This window comes from Diadema antillarum, unplaced genomic scaffold, assembly GCF_040938485.1.
Source record: "Diadema antillarum isolate AM-2024a unplaced genomic scaffold, OU_Dant_1.0 seq00001098_RagTag, whole genome shotgun sequence".
Lineage (NCBI taxonomy): Eukaryota > Metazoa > Echinodermata > Echinoidea > Diadematoida > Diadematidae > Diadema > Diadema antillarum.
Window position 1 is genome coordinate 213,648 of NW_027271915.1, and position 25,240 is coordinate 238,887.

General features: G+C 39.5%; 1 protein-coding gene across 2 annotated transcripts; it reads left to right on the forward strand.

Moving 5' to 3' along the window:
* Positions 1-2,101: 2,101 nt before the first annotated feature.
* On the forward strand, positions 2,102-16,737 carry LOC139743604 (AP-2 complex subunit mu). 2 transcript variants are annotated; one of them, XM_071654078.1, is made up of 11 exons: positions 2,102-2,229; positions 8,159-8,251; positions 8,898-9,163; positions 9,865-9,947; positions 10,878-11,013; positions 12,342-12,477; positions 12,999-13,115; positions 13,831-13,966; positions 14,534-14,631; positions 15,549-15,660; positions 16,302-16,737. In XM_071654078.1, exons 2-11 carry the CDS (start codon positions 8,178-8,180, stop codon positions 16,434-16,436), a joined length of 1,293 nt encoding a protein of 430 aa, XP_071510179.1. In that variant the 5' UTR covers positions 2,102-2,229; positions 8,159-8,177; the 3' UTR covers positions 16,437-16,737. The 2 variants fall into 2 exon arrangements, with proteins under 2 accessions (XP_071510179.1, XP_071510180.1); XM_071654079.1 differs by having other exon boundaries at positions 2,160-2,205.
* Positions 16,738-25,240: the final 8,503 nt, after the last annotated feature.

Genomic DNA, 25,240 nt, shown 5'->3' on the forward strand with positions numbered 1-25,240 from the left:
GGTGCTATCTAAGGCTTACTTTTTCAACATACGATAGAAATAAGTAAGAAATCCTTTCCAACAGGAGACAAAGAGCCAGGGCGGGAGAAATTAAATCTCAAACGGGAGAACGGGAGATTTTGCAAATATGGGTTTTTGGCGGGAGATCTCCCGTCGAAAACGGGAGAGTTGGAGTCTCTGTATCATTATTCTAAGAGAGCACCACATTAATTTCATGCAAATGATTTGTGACTTAATTTCGAAATCGGAGATTTTGGGAAGATTTTGTATGCATGATAAGATTATCAACATCAGATTGGGGGGGGGGGGTGATGTAGTATATTTCACGCACTGCACAGTAACTGCCTGAGTATACCCAAGGAGCTTCAAAGCTTTCTCCTTGGTATTATACCTGACTGTTTCCTTGCAGGGGCGGATCCAGGAATTTCGTAAATCTGTAAGGGGCACCTTTACGAAATCAAAGGGGGCGCTCGCGCTCCCCCTTTTTCTCTTTATTTCTTTTGTTTTAACAAAAATAAAGGGTGCGCGCACCTGATGCGCTCCCACCTGGATCCGCCACTGCCTTGAGTTGAAACATAATTATTCTCAGTGCAATTGGCAGTTAGTCTGAACTGAAGAAGGAGCATTTTTTCTTTTTTTTTTCTTTTTGTTTTTGCACACGCAATGAAAACTTGATCAAAATCGGACGAAAAGTAAGGACTTTAAGACACTGTTAAGTTTCGCTAATTTCTCAGGAAACATTAACTTGAACAGTCAATATAACGTGCAAGATTGAAAATAAGAAGTGATCATCCAATCACGACTTGCCATGTTGGTACATAAAATTTTAAAATTTCGAGTGTTTTATTCAAACCCAATTACACCTCAGTCTCTCTTAACTTACTGTTGTTCCCAGTTCATTAAAACGAAATAACATAATGATCTTTTCCTTGTCTTTGATAACAAAAACATAATATTTTGATTTTCGTCACTTTTTGCACACTATCAAAATCTAAAAAAATCTAAAGATCTAAAATGGTGCCGGCTCAGTCATTTGCATATTATTTTGGTCCTATTCAAATAACTGTATAGGCCTAAAACTTCAATAGTTCATAACTTTTAGGACTATGAATATGATATGAGATACCAGTCCGTATTTTGTTTTGTTTGTTAGTTTGTTTTTGTTTGTGTTTGTTTGCTTGGTTGTTGGTGTTTTTTTTTTTTTTTTTGGGGGGGGGGGTGACTGTATTACTTTATTACCGGTGATCGAGGGAACAAAGTTGCTCTTCGATGGAACGAAGATCCAATCCAGGAAAGAAAAGAACTGAACAGAAAAGAGACCGTCAAGCAGGGCGGTTCGCGGAAACGGGGTGGAGGGGCAGGGGAGGCTGCAGCCCCCCCCCCCCCACCTCGCCTCACCTTAACGAAGTGATACCACTGATATGGGGTTGCTTGGCCCGCCCCTGGCCCACATGCAACCGCCCCTCCCCCTTTGAAAAACCTTCCTCGGCCCCAAACAAAACAGTATCTAATAGACGCTCATATATTACAGACAGCAGAGAAAAGAACAAAGGAGCGCTATACTTGAGTATGCGTCATAATCCAAGCTATATTCACTTTAATTTAATTTGTCAGAAGACCAGACTCCAATGCTCGGATTTGGCATTGCAGCAACTGTGCGAATTAGTGAATGAAAAAAAGAAGAAGAAACAACAGATATGAAAGATACTGCGACGAAAATGATATTTTTTTTTAATTTTGTTTTGAACAGCACAGGTCCATGGTAAAACTATTTTTATACGAAAAAAAAACCCAACAACAACTCGAATTTCTCTAACAACTAACTACAGTGTACTAGCATTCAACAAACAAGATAGTACGGGTTGGCCCACAAACTTTACTGAAGCTAATTTCATCAAGTACAAACTTGTGCACATTGAGTACCGGTACAAAACAAAACGATACAATACTATAAAACACTAAAGTTTTAATGTCAAATTCATCAGTACTATAGTATCCCCATGATTGTACTAGGGTACTGCGTAACTGAGTAAGCATATTGAATGTCAAAAATTAATTTGACTAGCCCCATCTACGTTTCAGTTTGCCCAATCCATGATCCGCCCAACTTCCGCCGCCAGCTCAATCCCGAGCTCTTTTCCCATTCATTTGTACATGATCTTGGTGACACGCCATGCTATCGTAAGATCTTGGTGGAGGAAAAAGGTGGGTGTGTTCGGACGAAATTCAGTGAGTATCACGAATTGTTTTCTGTAATGTAATCGCAACAGTGGACTGAAACATCCGTTAGTATCCCTCTAAATGTTTATGTGCGATTTTCTGCATGTGCAGCTACATGTATCTTGATACGAACCTCCCTTTGAGCATGATCGAGACGATTGTACAGTGAAAAGAGTGTGCATGCATACTGCTACTGGCAGTGCAAGTGAGTGCTTTACACTGATCTTACCTTTGATTGAATACAGTGCACAGTAGTGGCAGTGCAGTGCAGCGCGATCAAACTGCAGGAATGGAATCTAATGTAGAAGACAGTAGAGTATCTAGTCAAGTAACTGTTAGAGACCCTAACATGAGTTAGGCTAATAGTAGAAAACTGTACATTTGCAGGAATTCCAAGTGTAACACAGAGCTACCAAGTCTCACGCATTCTGCGTGAGACTCAAGCATTTAGGGTCTGTCTCACGATCTCATGCATGGCACCCATTTTTCTCACGCATCTGGTGAAGTCTGCAATTTGGGCCAAAAATAAGGAGCATAGCTCAAAGGATTAAAGTGATAGTTGCAATTGAAGGTATATTTCCCTTTTGCCTTTCAAAATTAGTAAAAAATATTCACTTAAGTATGCACCAGATCGCATCATTAAGAGCTAATAATTCAAAAAAGCTCCCTACCATGGCATGGGAGGGGGACACCCTCCTCGTTCGCGTGCGCATGCGCGCGAGCGCCGAGAAGCCGAGTCATAAAAATCTCACTCATAAAAGTTTCATCTCGGGTAACATGAAGGAATTGTTACTGTTTTTGGAATTGTTATTGTTTTTACACGAATTGATCTGGAAATTTCTATTGAATTGAATTGAATTGAATTGAAGGAAAGATGAAGAACCAGAACATCATAGAAGTTGAGAGCTAAATTTACATGATCTATTCTAATGTTAGGATTGCACAGGTCGAGACAGAAAAATCTGTCTGGAGGAGTTCTTATCATTTTTTTTTTCTTTTATACAGCCCTAACAGTAACTTTGTTTAAGGGGATTCCGTGAAGCCAAACGCAGTCTCCGCGGAGCATATCCCCGACAAGATACAGACCGATCTTTCGATCGAGCACAGGTCGAGCAACAAGAAACATTCGTTATCATGGTTATAGGAAGATGCACTTCTGGGGTGTCGGTGTCAGTGTCATTTCAAGATATATAAAGCAAGCTGCCCATAATTTGATCGTAAGGCTGTCCAAAATTCCACCACCTGCTACATGTAAAACCTATTCTTTTTCATGAAAAATTTTGGCATGGGAGGTCGAACCTATTAAAGTTGGTGCATATTAGATAGGCTCTACATGTAGACTCTATCAGTATATTTTGTTCAGTTATGATAATGCCCAATGGTGAAGACCCCTTGACTTGTCCCGTGGATCATGTCTCTTGGCACCCCCTGTTTAATTTCCCTATAACATTTCATCATTTACATGTAAACATACAGCAGATGTTTAGACAGCTTCTTTTTCTTCTTCTTTTCCTCTCTCCGTTTATGTCGGAGATTGACGAGCGTAGATCGCAGATACAAATGTAGTGTAGAAGTTCAGGATTGGGCACCTTCCTATTAAATAGTTGAAATATCAGGGAGCAGAGTTGGATGAATGAATGTTCAGCCTGTTAATATGGAGTCTGAATATGAAGTGGAGGGAACACGCCAGGATATTGTCATTAACAGACTGAGGGCGGTTACATGGTAAAAGTGTGGCCTGTGTGAACAGAAAAGCAGTCTGGGTGCAGTACATAATTGTAGTTGTTGGAAGGAGAGGGATGGTCAAGTAGGCACTTTCTGTTCTGATTGATGAGTTCTTGGCGGATTCCGGTGGTGTAATTGCAGGTAGCGACAAAGTGTACGGTGGTCATCCTCCTCTTTGCATAGGGGGCAAGTGGGGTCCACATCCTTCCTTATCTTGAGGAGTCTTGTTTGTAGCAGGTATGTGGAAATAAAGAGTTGAGCTCTTGCTGTCAGGGCCTGGTGGATGATATGGGATGGAGGGTTTGAGGGATAGAGTATCCTTGGGTTGTTGTGAGTCCAGTCTGTCCAGAATGTAAGTGAGGGCTTGAGATTAATCTTTTCCGTGCAGTCCTTTTGTGTTGCTGTGGAGATGGTGTTTCTTATGAGGCGTTCCCATTGGGGGTATGGCATGAAATGGTTGAGGAGATCACTGAGCTTGGGCAGGTTGTATTTCGATAGCGTGGCCTTCAGAGTAGAGATGAATGGGGTGTTACAACTTACTGCATGGAGAAAGGTACGTCACTCAAACCTTGTGTGGTCTAGGTTGAGGGTTTGGCCAAGCAGTAGGAGTTTTTCATGATCGATTTGTCGAGAAATTGGGTTTAAGCTGGTGATATTATGCTTTCGTCAGCAGCTGAAAGAGGTAGACCGATTATCCGCTTGAAAAGGTGTGTTTGCGCCTGGTCAAGTTTGGTAATCATGCTTTTTGTAAGGTGGTACATGGTCACCCCATAAAGCATGCAAGGGAGACAGAAAGTATTCCATAAGTACAAATGTATGCAGATAGTGTGGGGATAAGGCCTAGAGTATGGGCTCCAATCCCAGAGAGGGCATAGAAGGATTTGAGCCCTTTTGCGATTATGCTGTCTGTTGGGTCGAGCCGGGTCCCAGATTTTGTAATCCCAAGGTGTTCGTAAGAGGTCTTCTGTTCGATGATAGAGCCACTCATTGACCATTGCATTTGGCTGTCGGATCTTTTCCCATTCATTACAACTATTGCACTCTTTGAGGAATTAATCCTGTAGTGCCACCTGTCAGCATACATCTGTGTCACATTTAGCATCTCCTGAAGTTCTTCGGGAGTAGAGCTCAGAAGTGCTACGTCGTCCGCCAAAATGATGACCCCTGAATATCTGTTCAGGAGGGTGCACCCAAGATTTCTGCTGCGAAGTTCTTTGATGAGGTCGTTGATGAATAGAGTGTATAGGGTGGGCGAGAGTACTCCACCTTGTCGAACTCCCTGGGTGATGTCAAAGGATGGAGAGATACTTTCTTGCCAGTAGACTCTACAAATGTACTTGTCATACCATCATACACCGTGTACATGTCTTGGAGGACATCGTACGTGCAGATATCTAAAGTGGGCAGCTCTGAGTTTTCCTAAGAGGCCCTTATGCCACACTTTGTCAAAGGCTTTTTCTGCGTCGAGGAAGGCGATGTAGGTGGGTTTCTTTGAGGCATTGTTTATTTCAATAGTGAGTTGCAGAGAGAGAGAGGTGAGTTGACAGGAGAATCCTTTGCGAAATCCAAATTGAAGTTCGTCTGGTATATTCTGTGTTGTGAGTTGTTTTTCGAGGTTCGGTTTCATGCACTGTTCCAGGAGCTTGCCCAGGACGGAGGTAAGTGTGATTCCACGGTAGTTTTTAGGATCCATGATGATGATGATGATGATGAGACCTAAACTGAGAAAGTCTGCTTGGAGTTTTGCTGTATCTTGATGTGAATATCTAACGTCGGATAAATATTGCGGAGAGGTTTGTCTTCTTCTTCTTTCATAATCTTCAAAAGGCTATGCAGCCTATCACGAAGATGAACTTGACTTGCATGTTTGTTTAGGGGAGAGGCTCACATTTTTGGCACAAGTTTACTACACTTTTGTAAATATGGTTTACACATGTGCTGTAGATTGTTTTGTATACATGTAGACTGTACACATGATTAGATTCTGGTAGATGTGAACAATTTGCACAAAGTAGATACTATCATTACTAAAGTGCCCACATTTGTATAAGTGAATTACCAGGAAATCATATGAAAGCATATGAAATATTTTTTACCAGCCCAGCAGTGCTTTAGTACAGTTTTTTTTTTTTGTAGCTGAACTAGAGATCTTAATACTACATGTACATACATGTACTAGTATACGAATAATTTATGAGTTGTGAGTGCATAGGGCACGAATATCGCACGAGGCGCGAGATAAGCCACTGGTCTATTCAACAAGGCGCGTAGCGCCGCGTTGAATAGACCAGTGGCGAATCTCGCGCCGAGTGCGGTATTACGTGCCCCAATGCACGAACAAAATCATAAATTATTCGTTTTATACAACACCTTGTCCACAATCACAGTACTAAATTAGTGACCGCTAACTCAGGAAGGCCCAAAAATAAATGTAACAATTAGGCTGAGAATTGTAAACCACCCTGTGTACTGCTTTCAAACACTCGTCATGATTCGACCACACAGTCACAGGAATCACAAACTCCGCAGGGTCTATACCCATTCTACGCTAACGTTAGATCGAGTTAGGCCTGACTGTTAAGCCTACCTGAGATGTCGGTAGATCTAGTAGTAGATCTAGACTTTCTCTATTTCCGAAAATGATTTTGTATAAAAACACAGAAAAATAATCAAATTACGGTTTCTCAACTTGAAATGAAGTCTTGAATTTGGGATCACTGTGGTCCACGTAGCAGATCAGAGTCAAAACTAAAAACACAGCAGTAGGTAGGCGCAGGCCGCAATACATGCAACTAGCTAGGTAAAGTAGCTGCGCGTACACGTTAACGTTGCAGTACTCCGCCGCGACTGGTCTGTTTACCGGCAGCGCATCGCAGCGCAGCCGGCCAGCACGTACAATGTAGTTTGCTGGCGCTTTGCTGCTGTGAGCCACAGAACTCTGTGAGCGGCCTTGCATTAGTAGCCCCCCATGAAGCCGTGCTATAGTACCTTCGAGCCGTGCAATAGGCCCATGCCAGGGGCCTATTGTATGGCTGTCACTCTCAATGAGTTTGGTAGGTATTTTCTATTGAATGTCATGTGACATGTTCTTGGCCAATCACAATTGGACATCATTCTGAGGTGTTGTATAATACTGTTTACCTGCTACAGTATGCAACATCTCAAGCGATCATATTACTTGGGGTGTAAATGTACTTATTAATCCAATGATGATGTCGGACAATGCCTGTTCATCAATCCACTTCAATCTCAATGTTTCTACATTTTCTTGGGACTTGTGAAGTTGAATGTGATTCTTTGAATCAACAATCCATGAGAAAATAATAAAGCCTCCTTAAAACACAAATATATTGTAATATTTTGTGTGTGGCCTCCATCTCCAAGTTGGAAAATGGCCAACTTTTCTCCTGACAAGTGATAATACTCCTTCATGTTGTCAATGTACAGCTTGATTGGGAATTCAAGTTCAACTACGGGTACTTGTGAAATTGTCTTATAATTCCCAATTTGCAAAGTACACTGTGTTATACACTCATTAAATATATGGTGCATACAGTAAACCCAGATATGTTTATCTTTGCAGTGATTTATTATCACACACTTTCATTAAGTAAAGAAAAATGGAACACATAGTTCCGAAAAATGTTGGTGATTTCAATGGACTTAATAAATGGAACAGATCAGTAATGATGACCAGAGAGATTGATTCTTTTCAGAATTTGTGGGAAGGAAGCAATGTCTTTTTTGTTTTCTTGGAAGATGTACTGATGAAATTATGTTGTATCCTTGATGAATATACAGCCTGTGCAGAGTAACAGAATAGATATTATTCAAAGGTATATTCTGTTTGTGATATTCCATGCATGAGACAAGCATACAGAACAATACCAGAGACTGATATTGACTGCTTTGTGAGATGATGAATATCATATGCTGACATAAGCTGAAATATTTTGGAAAGTAGCAAACTGAACTGAACAAAAGAGTTTGGGTATTATAAAGTGAATGGCTTTTATTCACTTCTTAAGTTTCCTGTTAAGTACAGATATTAGCCAAGTGTACTTTAGAACTGAAATGCTTTGTGCTGTCTCTGTGGCTATAAAGAGTTGTAAAAGTCTGAAGGTATTTACTGGTAAACGCTGTAGATGTGACTGACCTACAGTACACACACACACACACTGTACTAACTTCTCTTTTGTGAATGTGTCCACAGGATGATGAGCTAGCCGAAGATGTTAGGAGGACTCTTTATATACAATCACAAGGGGGAGGTCCTCATATCACGAGTATTTCGAGATGACATAGGGTGAGTGCTGAGTAAAATGTGATGTTTTCCTAAGTGGAGAGTCTTGTGAGGTCGTATTTGAGGCTACCTTCTTGTAGAATTGAAATTACGACAAGGTACAATGTATTCAGGCAGAGGTGTTTATGTCGACTTTTGGGAGGTACAGTACCTTGGTACTAGCTTTATACTTTGAAATTGCATTGTGTACTTTTTACAGGCATATGTACAATTTTATTTCTTGGACTGAAATAATGCAGCAAGAATTCAAATCATTTTCAGATATCTACCCTAAATGCAGAGATGCCAATGGCTACATTTTTTGATAGTATTTTTTTTTATTTTTATTTTTTTTGGGGTGGGGGGGGGGGGACCAAATTTTTTTTTTTTGGGGGGGGGGGGTGGGGGGGGGGACCAAAAGTACAATGTACTGCAGATTTCATGGATAATACTGTTTTTCCCTAATTGTATTACGACTCATACAATGTCTATTGCAGGAAAGGTACAAATACTGTTGTGCCACCAGTAGTATGCCTTTTTAGCCTTCAGAATATTGCAGTGCTGTTTATACAAGGTTAATATCTGTGTTTATGTAGTACACCTGTATCATGCACCATGTAGCAAGCGTTATATTGATGTTCATGTGTGTGTGGTTTGTCTTCGCTTGCAGACGTAATGCCGTGGATGCGTTCCGAGTGAACGTCATCCACGCACGCCAGCAGGTGCGCTCCCCGGTCACCAACATGGCCCGCACCAGCTTTTTCCACATCAAGCGGGGCAACGTCTGGGTCGCTGCGGTGACCAAGCAGAACGTCAACGCCCCCATGGTCTTTGAGTTCCTGGCCAAGCTGATGGAGGTCATGACCTCGTACTTCGGCAAGGTCACGGAGGACAACATCAAGAACAACTTTGTGCTCATCTATGAGCTACTGGATGGTAAGATGAGGCAACAAGCCCTTCCCCTTAATTCTTTAGAACAATCATTTCTCTGTGTACAAGTGTGTAGCTGTAATAAGATGACATGCAATTGTATTATAAACTGCACATGCTACGGTCCAAACTCTGACAGCGGAAGACACTCACTGTACCAGTGGCTGACTATCAGAATTTCATAGTTGTTCAATGACATCTCTATGCAATTTTACATTGCATCTTGCACCTAAATGAAACTTAACATGACAAGCTTCTCACACTTGTGCAAAGTTGACTGTAGTTCCAAAGAAAGCGAACAAAGCGAGCAAAATCACTACTTGCTCATCTCTAAAGATGCACTTCTACGTTCCTCAACATTCCATCTCTGTTTAATCAAAACTTGGGCTTACCTCTGGTATAACAAACTTGTGATATTATTAACGCCATGAGTTACCTGCAAAATTAGTGTCGAGGGCTTTGCGTGTCAGAATTGCATGTAACACAGTGAAATATAGCAGAGCTCAGAACCTGTACTCAGAAATGTGCTTACCTGTTCATGAGAAACTATCGCAATGTCACTTTGTACTGTGAAATGTCATCCTGCTGAAAACATTTACTGATAAGTACTCGCATGTGACTTGTAGAGCATTGCTTGTAATTTTGTCTGACTTGTTTAAAGAAAGAATGAGAATGAAGTTAACATTCCCTAATATTTTTCCTGTCAGAAATCCTGGATTATGGATACCCACAGAACACAGATACAGGCATTCTGAAGACCTTCATCACACAACAAGGGGTCAAATCCTCAGTGAGTTTAGATACCAAGAGGGGTCAAGGGACTCTTTGTCCCCACTGGCCAAAGGAGACTAGCCCTGGGACTATTATCCAGAGAATGTAGTTTGTGACACACAGTTGCCACCCCTAAATCGAGACTTTCTCGTTGTCCTTATTAGGCAAGTGTCCAGAAGTAAAAGCAGCTGCACATTTAATCTTCAGCATATTTTATAAAGCTCAATGCATGAACCTACATTTGATGCAGTAGCTTGCTCAAACTTGGATATCAATTAACAAGCTTTAATATGCTGCTTTACTAGTTACCTGTATACATTCATCAAAGACAATCATTTTGGAACCAAATTTGACAGCAAAGGTTATTGCGATAGTGTTACCTTTTACCCCGAGTCCAAATTACGTGGTGGTAGTTGTACTGGCACAGATTCAATTTCATAGTACTGTATAACAACACTTTTAAACTTATTGTAGATGGCCAGGCTATGCAAGCCAACAGAGAATCTGCAGTTTAATATCAGTTCTATGCACAGTGCCAAGCAATTGGGGGAGGATTTTGATTTAATGAATTTAACCTCACTTGTTGTTCATGGGTAACAAGTAGATGAATCTATCATATTATTCTATTCCTGAATGAAATTTAGTGGATTAGTGTTCATTTTTATACATTTAAAGGGTTTAAATGATATTATGCTGTGTGCAACAGGGCAAAGATTAAATGGGTCATATTACAGAACCAACTGACAAGCTATTCATTTCATTTAATTCATTATCTCTTCCATTGTTGTCACTGGATCTAAGAATAGGAAACATTATCTGGTTTTCTGATAGTGTAAGTAGCACTCAAAGGAGAAAACCAGAAAACCAAATCTCAAACTTTGCACCACACGCCTGATGAAGTATTTATGAATCTTTGTCTGTCTGTCTGTCTGTCTGTGTGTCTGTGCAGAGTAAAGAGGAGCAAGCCCAGATCACCAACCAAGTTACCGGTCAGATTGGTTGGAGGAGGGAGGGCATCAAGTACCGCCGCAATGAGCTCTTCCTCGACGTGCTCGAGAACGTCAACCTGCTCATGTCGCCGCAAGGTGTGTGGCTCAAAAGGGTGTCTTTGCTCTCATGATCCAGTCACATATGCAGAAGTACTGCATACAACATATATTCCTTGGGGTTTTTAGTTTTCGCGAATTGTTCAAGTCGCGTGCTATTCACGATTTTGATAAAACACAGAAGTTTTAACTCTGATCTCATATGAGTGCAATGTGCACGCATACATTTCTCCATCCATTGCTGTATTCCATGTTTGCAAATTTGACCACTTGCTGAAATGTCAGGAAGTCCCGTTTCATGAAAAATTAGACTTGTTAGATCTTTGGCATTTACAGGAACTGTCCTCCCCTCCCCAAGAATTGAATAAGACAGATATCGTATGGACTCTCAATAAAGAGAAGCTTACTACTTCATTTGACTGGCATGTGCCATTACCCTTTATGTACCCAGGCATTTCGTGTAACTTGCCATCAGTTTTCATCAGCAGTCTGATAATTCCTCAAAACTCAACATAACACGTAGTTGGCTGTTAGCCATCCCACCGAGGCATAACAATGTGCACAAGTTTACCTGGTGACAAATTAAGGATAAAGGGGATTAGGCAGTCTATTAATTGGAAGGTGGTTTCAAGATACTTGTGCCATTTGATGTAGGAAGCACTCTTGTAGAAGTGGTAATTGTCAAATCAAGCATAGTAAGGGTTAACAAGCGATGCAGGCTTCACAGTGTTGATATTGGTAGCCATTGTTAGATAGAATGGTACATATAATACTGGTCAGTATGTGTCGGCAAAAACAACTGCAACGTCATCTAACGTTACGTCACATTGACATAGAAGATAATTTGGGCATGCCTGATCTGTTGCCCCTTGTCAGAGTGGTTAATTTTTATATATTCATGTATCATTATTATTTTGTAATTTTGTAATTTTGTAATTTTTTTTTTTTTTTTTTTTTTGGGGGGGGGGGGGAGGGGCAAATTTTGCATTCACAAAGTGTACCTTCAATACATACAGGTAAACCAGATATTGTAATTTGACAAGGTGGAATAACACTGTGTTGCAGAGTGCTATGGGAACTTCATCATGGCAATTAAATTGGATGCTATGAAAAGAAACACAAAATGTCCTCCTCCTCCTCCTTCATCTTCTTTGTTTTCTTCTTTCTTTTCTTCTTTCTTTTCTTCTCATCCCATTACTATATTGTTATTAGTAGTATTATTGTTATAGTAGCAGAAATAGTAGTGAAATTATAGTGAAGTAGAAATAATAGTTGTAGTTGTAGTAATAGGAAAAGTAGTCGTAGTAGTGATAGTGTCATCATCATCATTATCATCACAATTTCTGTTGTTTCCTTTGTTGGTATAGGCCAGGTGTTGAGTGCCCATGTGGCTGGCAGGGTAGTGATGAAGAGCTACCTGAGTGGGATGCCTGAATGCAAGTTTGGCATGAACGACAAGATCACGCTAGACAAGCAGGGGAAAGGAGATGACCCTGCCAAGAGGTTAGTCCCACTTATTTACTTTGGTGTGAGTGTCTGGTACAGTGAGGGAATACTGGGACAAGTCACCCCCACGTCTTTGCATTGGACTTTGTAGAGAAATGCATTCATAGAAAGATGGTGATAATGTGAAAATCACATCTGTATCTGCATTTATTGCAGTTTTTATAGAGAAGATTTGATTTGAGATTCTTACTTGTCTTTTGTAGATGTTATATCGTATTTCTGAGATATGAAGTTGGACAGCTGATGCAGGGCAGTTTTAACGTTACTTCTTTTAATGTGCCAGTTTTCAGGCTGATTGTAATGTTCTCAAATACGAGTGTACCTTTTAGTCACAGATGAATATACATGCAATCCACCCTCTCATTAGACACTCATTGCTCTTAGTAGTGCACCTCTTCTAAGAATTTTTCATTCTTTAAAAACGACGAGACACTCCTTGATTTGTGGTTTACACTAGTGACAATAGCCTTTGCCATCGAGTCTTGTAGTGTAATCCTCTTTGCTGTTTCTCTCCACAGCAAATCGTCTATAGCCATCGATGACTGCACATTCCACCAGTGTGTGAAGCTGAGCAAGTTCGAGTCGGAGCGCAGCATCAGTTTCATCCCCCCTGACGGCGAGTTTGAGCTCATGAAGTGAGTCTGATATTGGAGGCTACTTTAAACCTCTGCCTCCATTTGGTGCTGGATGCATTATTTTGTCGGGTGTCTGTCCATCCACTTTTCCTAGATCTCATCAACACAGTTTGAAAAAATAAAATAAAATTGATTAATTAGTGATTTGTTGATATTTGGCCCATGCATGCTACTTGTTGTGAAGATACACCCACTAGATATGGGGCAGAATCCTTCATTATTGTGAGCTATGGAATTCAGGCTCGATGTCTTGTTTTTCCAGCCATGGCGTCAAGTGTGAATGTCTGGTGGGAATGTATTTTAATGAGGAGATAGAAGTGAAGTTGGAAATGTTTCCACACTGGTTAAACCTTCAAGTTAAGGGTCAAGGCCATTGAACTTCATTTACATGTAAATGACAGACCATATTTATGTTGATGTCAGGACATGTTGATCACGTGAAAAGGAAGCTTCTTTATTGACTCGAACAGCAGTGAAATTACCGAAGTCGATGATTGGATAAGACTTCAAGGAATCAATGTTTTCCAGCTTTCCGTTTGTCTCTTTTTGTTCGATACGACTTTGTGAAAGTATGACATTTCTGTTTTTGCTTTTTCTCTGAATGAGTATGTAAACAAAGCACAAACATATGTGTGATGGAGTTTGAAGACACAAAACAATTGTATTTTTTCACCCTAGTGAAATATCCCCATATTAAAATGGTGTTTCCCTTCAGGTACCGTACAACCAAGGACATCAGCTTGCCATTTAGGGTCATTCCATTGGTCAGGGAGGTGGGTCGGACAAAGATGGAGGTCAAGGTTGTGTTGAAGTCCAACTTCAAGCCCACGATACTCGGGCAAAAGATTGAGGTATGTATGTCTGTGGTTTGGTGAATAAGTCTGGACCCTTAGCATTGGTTACAACACTAATGTATTCAGGATTTGTTTAAATTTAAGAAGTCATAGCTCCTCAAATGTGTGCCAAATTTTGCTCCAACTTTCACCTATTTGTTTGTGTTTTATTTTGCCTTTTATGATAATTTCTTATATCAGTTCTTGAACTTACTTCTTGTAATACAATATTACTGATATAGCACTCTTGACAGTGAGTTCTTACGTGTCACAACACTTCACAAAATAGTATCACTCATAGTGCGTTGAGTGGATGGGGAATATTACTAATGAAAAGTACAAAATATACATAATTGATCAATTAATCATTGAAAAGAAAAGTCTTCAAGGACTTTTTAAAAACTGCCAGAGATGATGCTGTGGAGGAGCTGATTCCATAGGCATGGGGCAGCAGCTGAGAAGATTTGTCTTCTGTATGCATTATATTAAAAGAGTCCTGGGGAAAATAGAAGAATACTATCAACTATTGTGCAAATATGTTATGTTCATGTGGTCATTCAACCACGATTGGTTTGGAATCGGCAGGTGCGCATCCCGACACCCCTTAACACCAGCGGCGTCCAGGTCATCTGCATGAAGGGCAAGGCCAAGTACAAGTCCAGCGAGAATGCCATCGTCTGGAAGTGAGTATCAGTCACCCCTTCCTCTGGCTTACCCCTCTCCTCCTTCCGCCTCCTCTTCCCCTTTTCCTTCTTCCTCCACCCCCTTCTTTCTTTCCCCTCTTCCTTATTGGCCATCCTCTCTCCTGCAAATTTATTTCATTTATTTCCACTTAAAAATGTATACAGCAAAAGTGACGTTTCAACAATATAACAGTGTGTGGGGACCAATTGAAGCACATTAGGCGTGTTTGTAAAAGGCCTCATAGGAAGTACAGTCCAGCCTTGGCTATCCTCATGGACTGGTCATGATAATCTTTGCATTTTCAGTGTGAAACTTTACTTGAAGTACAAAACAGTGATTCTCTTGCAATTACGAGGAAATAAGATAGTCCTTACATTAATGTTATTTGCTGTGATACTTATACGAACAAAAATACTGTTGCTACAAGGAGCAAACATAGTACGGAAGGTGCATTTACACAAACTGATATTCCGTTTCACTTCCACAGAACTTGAATTATGAAATATGCTAATGTATAATTGCAATGGATAGAAAATGAACAAAGCCTTATGTATGTATTCAACTAAACTTTCTTAAAAGTGAGCATATCTCGCTTATCGTGCCATACAATTTATCTGGATGGGAACCACTCCTGACATGGCTGTGTAACTGAAGTTTAGCTGTAGTCACATTTGAATCGTTGTCATGGTAAAATGGCTCATTCATTTGGTTGCCCTAAATTGGGCGAACAATTATTATCGTATGATCTCGCTTGTGCGGTAATTGTGAAATGAAAAACCCCAAACAAACCCTGAACGAAGAAGCAACAGACAAGCAGCCTGTACGCACGCTAGTAATGTCTGGCAGAAAGCGCCAAGCGTGTGCTGCGAGAGATAGAACGATCGTTAACTTGACGTTCTTTCCGTCCTTTCTGCAGGATCAAGAGGATGAGTGGCATGAAGGAGTCTCAGATCAGTGCTGAGATCGAGCTGCTGCCGACCAACGACAAGAAGAAGTGGGCCCGCCCGCCCATCTCCATGAATTTCGAGGTCAGTGCCCTTCCATGTCCTTCCCATAATGCCTTGCCAAATGTCCACTACACGTTCTAATTCCAAGTGTATTTTGTTCTGTGGAAATATCTGGGGACCCTTTTCCCCGTTTGTCTCCCAAAGGTGCAGAAAAGCCAAGAAGGGTTTCGGGATGATGAAGACAGTGAACAGAAAATTTGTTGAGAACATGCTGTCAGTGATCGTACGTTCTGTTTGTTTTAGTGAGTTCTTGTTTACTCAGACACAAGCTCCCAAATTCTCGAAGGTAATTGAAATAAAAAACATGGTTTGAATTTACTCCATGAACTAATATGAGCTCAAAATAGGCGTACCCTTCACATGCACATATCAGCAAGGGTACATTATTTAGTGCCTGTTGGGGTATGCAATCTCTGACAAAAAATTGCATGATCCATATACTAACTGAAAACTATCTTTGTGAATTTGGTCCAGTAAGACCCGACTGTTTTTAAAAGAAATGTAATATGGTTTTGTATGTGTACACTTCAGAGAGAAACCAACCAAAGGTGATGACTGTGGATGCACTGTAATTTAGATTACGATGACGCCTTGTGGTGTAGGTTTCTACGAGGCAAGCTCATTGGCTCACCTCCTTTTCTCTTACCCCCTTTTCTCTGTAGGTCCCGTTTGCCGCCTCCGGCCTCAAGGTGCGCTACCTGAAAGTCTTTGAACCCAAACTGAACTACAGTGACCATGATGTCATCAAGTGGGTCCGCTACATCAGCAGGAGTGGCCTCTACGAGACGAGGTCGTGACCTGCGTGATGCAACGATCCCGCTCCGGTCGACAGAGGTCATTTATTTGCAGGGGTAGGGAGGGGGAGGGAGGGACTCTCCCCTGTGGATGAGTGTTGGAAAGTACAATTATCATGGGAGACAAAAAAAAAGAAAAAAAAAAGAGAGAGAAGAGAATATTTTGGAAGTGATAACTGTAAAATCAGGAAGATGTAGAATGTGTGACGTCATCCCTGGTAGTAAAACCTCACACCGCTACAAAATATCTTTAGCCAGTGACCGGAGCAAGCATATGGGTATGTCTGCAGTTAGCAGGATACCGTGCTATCACCCACAAAGAGCTTGGATCATGCACGCGACTCGAAAGTATTATCGCGTTAAACTCTTGCGCACATGCGTTACGTTTTATCGAGTGTTTTGTGTGCACAAAGATAGGTTGAATCACATTTTGTTCAACGTCATTTTACGTGGGTCTCTTGGCGCTACCGATTTCCCCCGCTCCCTTTCTTCTCGTAAAATCTCGCTTTAGGTGATGTTTCCTCTTACAGCATGCTACAGACTCTCTTCCTGCTTTTACAGCTATCATTCTTATCTGGAGTAGAGGTGCATTGTAGATTCTCTTGAACTAAAAAAAAAAAAAAGAATCCCCTCTTTAATTGATGTTACCATTTAGATCTACAAAGAAATGATTCTTAGTATTATCTGTATAAAACCCAGTGTTCTTGTGTCACATCTATATTTTTCACTGAGACTTGCTTGTGACATGTACACTGGAAAAAGGCAAACAACAACAACAACTAAGTCTTTTTTAATGTTTGGCTGTAATATTTAGCTGTCAAAGAGAAACAAAAAAAAAAAAATCACACAGACATTCTACTGGGCTATTAGCATTGCAGTGATTATGTAGACACAATTTGCTGGTGAATATTGAATGCGTATTTGTTGATTGTGCATTTCACGAGGTGAAGCGATTCTTCGCCTATGCATGCGACACAATATGGCACTCAATATGTTGAGGTGCCCCAAATGATGAGGATCTGATTCTAATAGAGGGTATATGGATTGATGTGAAGAATATAATGAATGAAGCATGTCGGCACTGCTGTTGTCTTTGATAAAGGTGTTGTGTACTATGTGAATACGATAGATCTATCATTCCAGAATGCTTGAATATTTCATGTATTGAAACGCCCGTGCTCGCGTAGGATAAATGCAAAGTTTTAGAGCAAGATTTGAAACAAGATTTGCCGTTGCTGGTGTGAAATAACTTCAATTCCCACATTGCTGTATAGGCATGATATCTTTGTACTGTATGCATTGTATATTTTGCGAGGTTTTTATTTTCGCGAATTTCGCAAGCTGGGTACTGTTTGCAAATTAAAAAAAAACCCCAAGAAATAAGTAAATATGACCTTTACATGAATATGATGTGCATGCGTACATGTGTCCTTTCATTGCTGCACTCCAAGATCGCGAATTCAGTCGCTCCCGAAATTTGCGAAAAATTAGACTTGCTAAATATATGGTGTATACAGTACATGTGTAGGAGACCGGGGTAGTTTGGGATTTACCAAAGGACAGCAAAATGATCTGAATCATGGCAGAGAGCTTAAAATTAATTGTCAGACAAAAGCTTGCTTATGCTCTCATGATATAGTGTAAAAAAGCAAGCATTTTATATGGAAATGATTGAAAGCTGCATCATTTTTATTACTTCCAAGGAAATGAGAGTGATTAGAATAATAAACAAGAAGAACAAAAATGAAAGAGATGGAGAGAGAGAGAAAAACAAACAAACGCACATGATTGTTTGTCAGACCCGGCATCAATTTATTTTACCAAAAAGTATGAAGTCTTTTGGAAAGGCAGTGAAGTGTCTAGACTAACGAGCATTTACAATGCATGGAACAGTAATAATCCTGCAGTTTGTATGTCCTGTTTTTGTACAGCTAATGAACTGTCCAAAAGAATATTTAATCTGTGAGTTTGCTCCTCTTCAGAATGCATGAAATTGATGAGAAATTGAGAACAAAGATATATTGGATGTGTTCTCAATTCATATTGCATTATAGGCCTTCGTTTCTAATGTCAAGTGGTGTAATGAACGTGTTTTCACGCACATATCTGTACCACAAGTCCTCGCGTTGGAGTGTAACTCATCCCCACGTAGTGTCGTGGCCGTAGCAACCCAGGTAAACATTGACTCTCTGAAATTGTGTATGGCACTTGTCAAGCTGTTGTAGAATGTGAAAATAAAGATATGTTGACAGACAGAAAACAACAACATGTTGATGTATCGACGTTTCAGACTCATTTGAGCGAAAACACTCATTTTCTCTGACTTTGTACAAGCTCTTGCCCACTGATGCATCCAGGACATGAAATCTTGAAGGAAAGTTAAGATAAAGGATCATTTCGTGCACTTTCACTGTCACCGTTCTGCATGCACTTGTAAACATGAATTACGCTGGAAGGACAAGTGGGCAAGTTTATCTTGTAAGCCTTTGAATTATGAGTAAAACCAACATCTCTTGTCAGTTTCATTTTGGTCTGAGACAAATCTTGATGGGGATTAGGAAAAAAAAAAAGTAAAAATGTTGAAAAAAAATCCCGATGATATTGTGAATATAGTTGCTCTTTTTGTGAAATTGTTATTATAACTATTATTGATCATTTTTTTTGTTTACCTGTGGAGTTGCTATGGTTGCACACATGATGTCATCAAAGAGGTGAATGGATGAGCCAGGGCACTATGTAATGGCTGTGTTCAACCACAACATTAGGTCCTGCAGTGTACGTTTGTGAGGATTTTTGTTACTTGTCTTTTTGTTTTTGTCTTATTTTGCACTGTTCCTTTGTTATAGTGCCACCTCGTTTGATATATGGTTGTTTATGATAGTCCGATGGAAATCACAGTATACTCTTTGAAATGGTGCGATACGTGCTTATATTAACCCCCCTCATACAACAAGCATTACATGTACACATAATGTACTTGGTCATCCCATAGTGAACATTGTAAAGAATAGTATCCTTTTTATGGATGTCTCACCAACCAAAATAAATATATAAATATATACATATATCTGAATGTAGTTCCCCTGAAGTGTTGTATGTCAAATATTTAAAATGAGTTAACAGTCAAACAATTTTGGTGAGTTGGTGTCTAAAAACATGAGTGTGAGAAAAAATGAGACATAAGCTATACTCAAAATAAAATGCGACATAAGGCATAGTGTGCCTGTGGGCAACAGGACAAAAATGTAGCTCCAACAAAATCTGAACATAGGGGCCCAAACTATTAGGTATTTGAGGACATCCAGTCCGAATTTCAGAGACTGTGTAGATCTGATTTGAGCTGAATTTCAGTGACTCGATTATTCAACCTGGAGAAGGGGCAAAAAAAATGCCATGCTGATTGGCAACACCTGGGAACGTTTTGAAGCTTTAAAGTGGTTGGAGTATCGCGTGACAGAAATGAGCCAGGAACACAAACCATGACTACATCTTCCAAGTATGATTGGCGATTTAAAAAGAAACCCACAGCAGCAGCAAGACCCCTGCCCCCGACTGTTAGGGTATCATAATTATCAGACATTATGTTTGTAAAATACAAGTCAAATTGTCTTTGAAATGATAATCACTGCCGACGAGTGCTATGGTCCTTGACCATCTCTCGTCCGCTTGGGCAAAGTTTTGTAGTGAATTTTAGTGAGGCTGTTCAAGCCACGCTTGGGTAGTCGCCTTCCTTTTCCAGCAGTGGCTGTTACAGCTCGTGGGTGATTCTCTTCTTCCCAGATGGAGCAAATGCACGAAATGTAATTTTGTTAAGATTTTCATGGCTTTGATTGTAGAGAATCAAGGGCTGCTGCTGTAATACGTCATTTCAAACCTGCATCAAAAAGTGCTTAGTCCTTCAATGATAAAGTTCTACATCTGTGCTGTGATAATTAAAAAAACTGAGGCACTTTCTTGAACATTCTAAGACTGCTTAATATGCTCTTAACTGTCTAGCTTTTTTTCCCTATCCATCATGTAGCGAATGTCTTTTGAGTCAGCTTTGAGATCCTGTATCATAGAAACAATTAGTGATTTCAGTTTCTCGTCATTATCTTGCGTTGTGTATCACCTCTACGTTATCTGCTGTCACCTTAGTTTGTAGTTAGAGAATCTATATCAATGTTTTTCATGCAAATAAATCTTCGTCCTGGATATCAATCCCAGACATCACATGCTGTTCTTTGTCCATTGTGTCCAAGGAGTGTTTGAAATTGGAAGTGTGTGTTTGATATACAGCACATGAAACACCACCATGTATATCACACAGAATTACGTTTGTTCTTTATAGAGACTTTCAACCTGTTCCCTACAGGAACTTGGTGAGCTGTGTGTTAAGTCTATGAGGATTTCAGAATTCAGTATGGAAGAGGTTAAGTATATAGTTTGTTCACAAAACCCAATAAGTCCATATTTGCCAAATGGAGATATTTGCGATTAAAGGTCAAGAAAAATAATCAGAATAAGAAAATTTTTGCTTCTTTTGACCATAATTAGGTGATCCGAGTATCCTCTCGGATCACCTTCTGTATCTGTACGGATTCTTTGTTTTTCTTCTTCTTCTTTATTTCTCCTCAAAAGTTGTGCAGAGGTTAGCTCAGAAAGTGCATTGCCTCTCAATGTCAGACTTATACCATATATGTATCATGTCGCAAAGACGACAGCGCAAGTAAAATCATAGTGATCAGTCGACCGTGACGTCACTATGACGTCATTATATGAAAACACATTTTCATGCATATCTCATTAATGGAATGGAATATTTCAATGAAATTTACGTCACATATATTTCAAGTCAAGCGCATTCTACTCATATTCTCAAAATTCATAAATTTCAAAACGCGCGCGTACGCGCGCGTTGAAATATTTGTATGCTCAAATCCAGCTCAAATTTTTTTTGCACACGTTTCAGACCATTTGGAGCATTTTTTGAAAAATTGAAAAAATTGGACGGACGTGTACGCGCGCGCACATATACGCACGCACAGCTAATATGAAATAGAAATTTTCAATTTTTTCACACGGATCGGATGTCCGAAATGTCAAGAAATATTTCTACCAAGTTTCAAGTCGATCTGACTCAATATGACGTCATACGGGCCCGTCAAATTCAAAATTCCGCGCGTGCGTCAATGGGGATACACAGTGCAACTATGCCAAAAAACCGCCAATTTTAAATCGGATTTTAATGTGAGGATGGACGGTGACCCCCCATTTTCTTTACATATTCTGAAAGGTGATGAGTTGTACATGTCATTTCATGGGATGGCTATGCTGATAAAATGATTAAAAGATATCAAATTTCTTAATAAAGTAAAAAAAGTAAATTTTCAAAATGACGTCATCAAATTTCAAGTTTACTCGAGCGTATCTCACTAATCCTTTGCCAATTTTCACCCAAATTTCAATATGTTGTAGCTTATGAAATACTCTTTCATGAATTTTATTAAACAATTTTGATTTGATGACAACATTACCTCGAAAAAATGGATTGAAGGTAACCTTGTCAAATTTGACCAGTTTACGTGTAATCTCTATGGGAGTGCAATTTTTTATGGAAATGAAAATTGACATGACTATCTTTATCGAGCACTAGCTCACTTATGCTTGCGTGAATTTCTCTAAGATTTTAATATGTTGTAGCTGAGATGTAGGGCTATCGTAAGTGTGCCCTTTGTTTTTTCATAGGTTGTCGGGATAACGTAAAAAAACTTGGTTGAAATTGAAGTTTATCTTCGATGTATTGAAATATTTCTTTCTTTTTGCAACTTTCTTTGCAATAACTCAAGAAAAACAGCCCCTATCACCTTAATATTTTGCACATGTTTAGTTCATGTCGCGAAAATTATATCATAAAATTACAACTACTTGATCAGACGCCATCTTGGGTATGAAAATTAGGGTCAAAGGTCATAGATGTTTCATCCTGTATCTTGGTGAATACATGCTTTATCTTTCCAATATTTTGCACACGTTAAGACCATGTTACAGGAATCATTTCATAAAATAACCACTTTTTGCTCAGATGCCATCTTGTCTGTGCAAAGTGGGGTCAAAGGTCATATGTACTTCTTTTTCTATCTTCGCTATGACGTGTTATCTCTATGGGAGGGATTTTTTTTGATGTGAAAATTGACATGACTCTCTTTATCGAGCACTATCTTACTTATGCTTCGGTGAATTTCTGTCAGATTTTAATATGTTGTAGCTGAGACTTTGCAGTATCAGGACTGGAATCATTGATTAAAAAAAAGATCGGATCACCTTAATTTGTCAGTGATGACAAATTACAATCTCTAGTTTCAAAACTGTACCTTTATGTAGTGACCAATATATAATTTAAAAGGTATTATTTTGTACTTTATGATGGAGACCGTACTTCAAGTTCTTCAAAAATGGACTTATCGGTTTTTGCGAACAAACTCTTCATATGTTTCCTAATTTGCTTTTTTTATGTGTGTATGTGTGTGTGTGTGTGTCTTTTTAAATTTCTAAAGTGTGTTGGGATTAATGCAAAAGCTTTGCCTCAACCAGAAATCCGCCTTGAATCGAAACAAAGGACAGAGCAAACCCTTATTAGACTTTCACAAAGTTGTGGTGCTACCTTGCATACTGTGCAAAATAATCTACAGTGCATTTGGAGGGATATGGAGTGAAATTTACTCATGTGTACTTGTAAAATATTCTTAGTTCAGAAAGATAAGAGCATTAAAGGGACTGCACAGTACTGGTTGAGGTGGGGATACACGTTTTGAACATTTCTAAGTGAGATACTGAGAAACCTTTTGGTGACATGTGAAAGAGCATGTAATTCTAAGAAGGATTTAACGTTTATTTGATGAAAATTGGTTTTCAAATGGCTGAGATATCCAAAAAAGTGATAATAATAAAAGGCGACAGGCCACGCCTTTTATTAGGATCTCTTTGTTTCGCCTTGTTTTTGGATATCTCGGCCATTTCAAAACCGATTTTTATCAAGTAAACTTTTGATACCCCCTGGAATTGCATGTTCTTTGACATCTCATAGAGTGGTTTCTGAATATGTTGCAAAACGTTAAAAGCTAAATCCTCGCCTCAACCAGAACTGTACATACCCTTTAACGCCATAGGGTTAGTGTAGCCTTAACGCCCTTATCTTTCTCAGCTGAAGATATTAACTTAAACTGAAAGACACAGTACACATAATTCCAGTTCACAAATCAACATGTTTGTATGTTGCAAATATCCTTAATTATGTTTTGTGTGTGTGTGTTTTTTTTTTCTTTTTTCTTTTCCAGGTGCATCCACAAAAAATCTCCTCACTTAAATCTACCAGTAACCTGTTCTTTTTCAAAGAGATTGTATGATATGTAGCCTCTGGCTACTGTAAAACCTGAATGATACAGTACATTTGTGGCATGAAACTTTCATGAATCGGCAACTAACATTTAATGCACAGCATAGACAAAAACTTTCACGAATCTTGGCTCCTCGCAAAATTCGTAAAAGTTACATGCACGCGAAAATTTCTGATTCTACAGTATGCTACACTACTCGTACAGCATTGCACCAACTCATGTCCATCTTCTCAATGTAAATTCGCATTATTAGAGCCATTGATATTAAACATTTTTATACAGTGGACTCCCCGACAAAGGACACTGACACAAAATATGCTGCATTATAATAAGTATTTTAATTGTTTGATAATTTCAATTCTCCTTAACATTCTATCAAAAATCTGATGCATTTTTTTTAATACACTGCATTTCACATCCTTCCAAAGGTACATTATACAAGTACCTCTTCTTCTTTCTAAAGCACAATGAACTAGAGAAGCACTCTGAGAGCGCAGACCTCCGCCAAGTATGCAGCTCATTTCCACCACTGATCTTGTTATGTTCTTCCAGAGATAATAGTGATTTACACCCATACGTACTTACAGCATTGTGTGCTGAGAGTCGCCCGATTTCCCAATATAGAAGACTTTGTTACGTCATAAACCCTCAGCTGCGCGGCGCGCCTCGCCCTAGCAGAAACTAGAGTATGCCCTTTAGTGCGAGCATGCAAACCTCAAGTATGCACAGCCTGAACTCCCACGTTCATTGACCCTACCTGCCAAAATATCAAAATCCTTCACAGATTCCCCTAAAATTCTCGGATCACTACCAAAAATTAATCGTTTGTTACTCGTGTCATTCTCAACCTTTCCTGCAAGTGTCATCCCAATCCGTTCACTACTTTTTAAGTTATTTTAAACACGGACAAACAAACGAATGAACTAACAAACAAACCAACAGTAACGAAAACATAACCTCCCCCCTTGGCGGAGGTAATAATATAAACATTAAATTCTTGTCCTGTGCCTGTTAAACATACATACATGTACTTTAGTGTTTCACATGGTTATTAGCTTCTGTGTGTGAAGCTGCAATATGTTGAATTGAGAACATCGCCATTTTTCTGCTTTCACTCAAGTGCATGGTTGAGAAGTTTGCATGGGAATCATGTTCATAAATACATGCAATTTACTATTACAAACAGAGCATGCCTGCTCTGTCTAGCACCAACTTAGATGATACAACAGGTGACTCCTATTAAAAACGAAGTTCTCAGGACTAGCAGGTTTCTTTAATTAAAGCTGAACACAAAAATATGAAGAGTTTGTTTGCAAAAACCGATAAGTCCATATATGTCAAATGGAGATATTTGCGATTAAAGGTCAAGAAAAATAAAGAGAATAATAAGAAAATTTCTGCTTCTTTTGACCATAACTTAAAAAATGTACC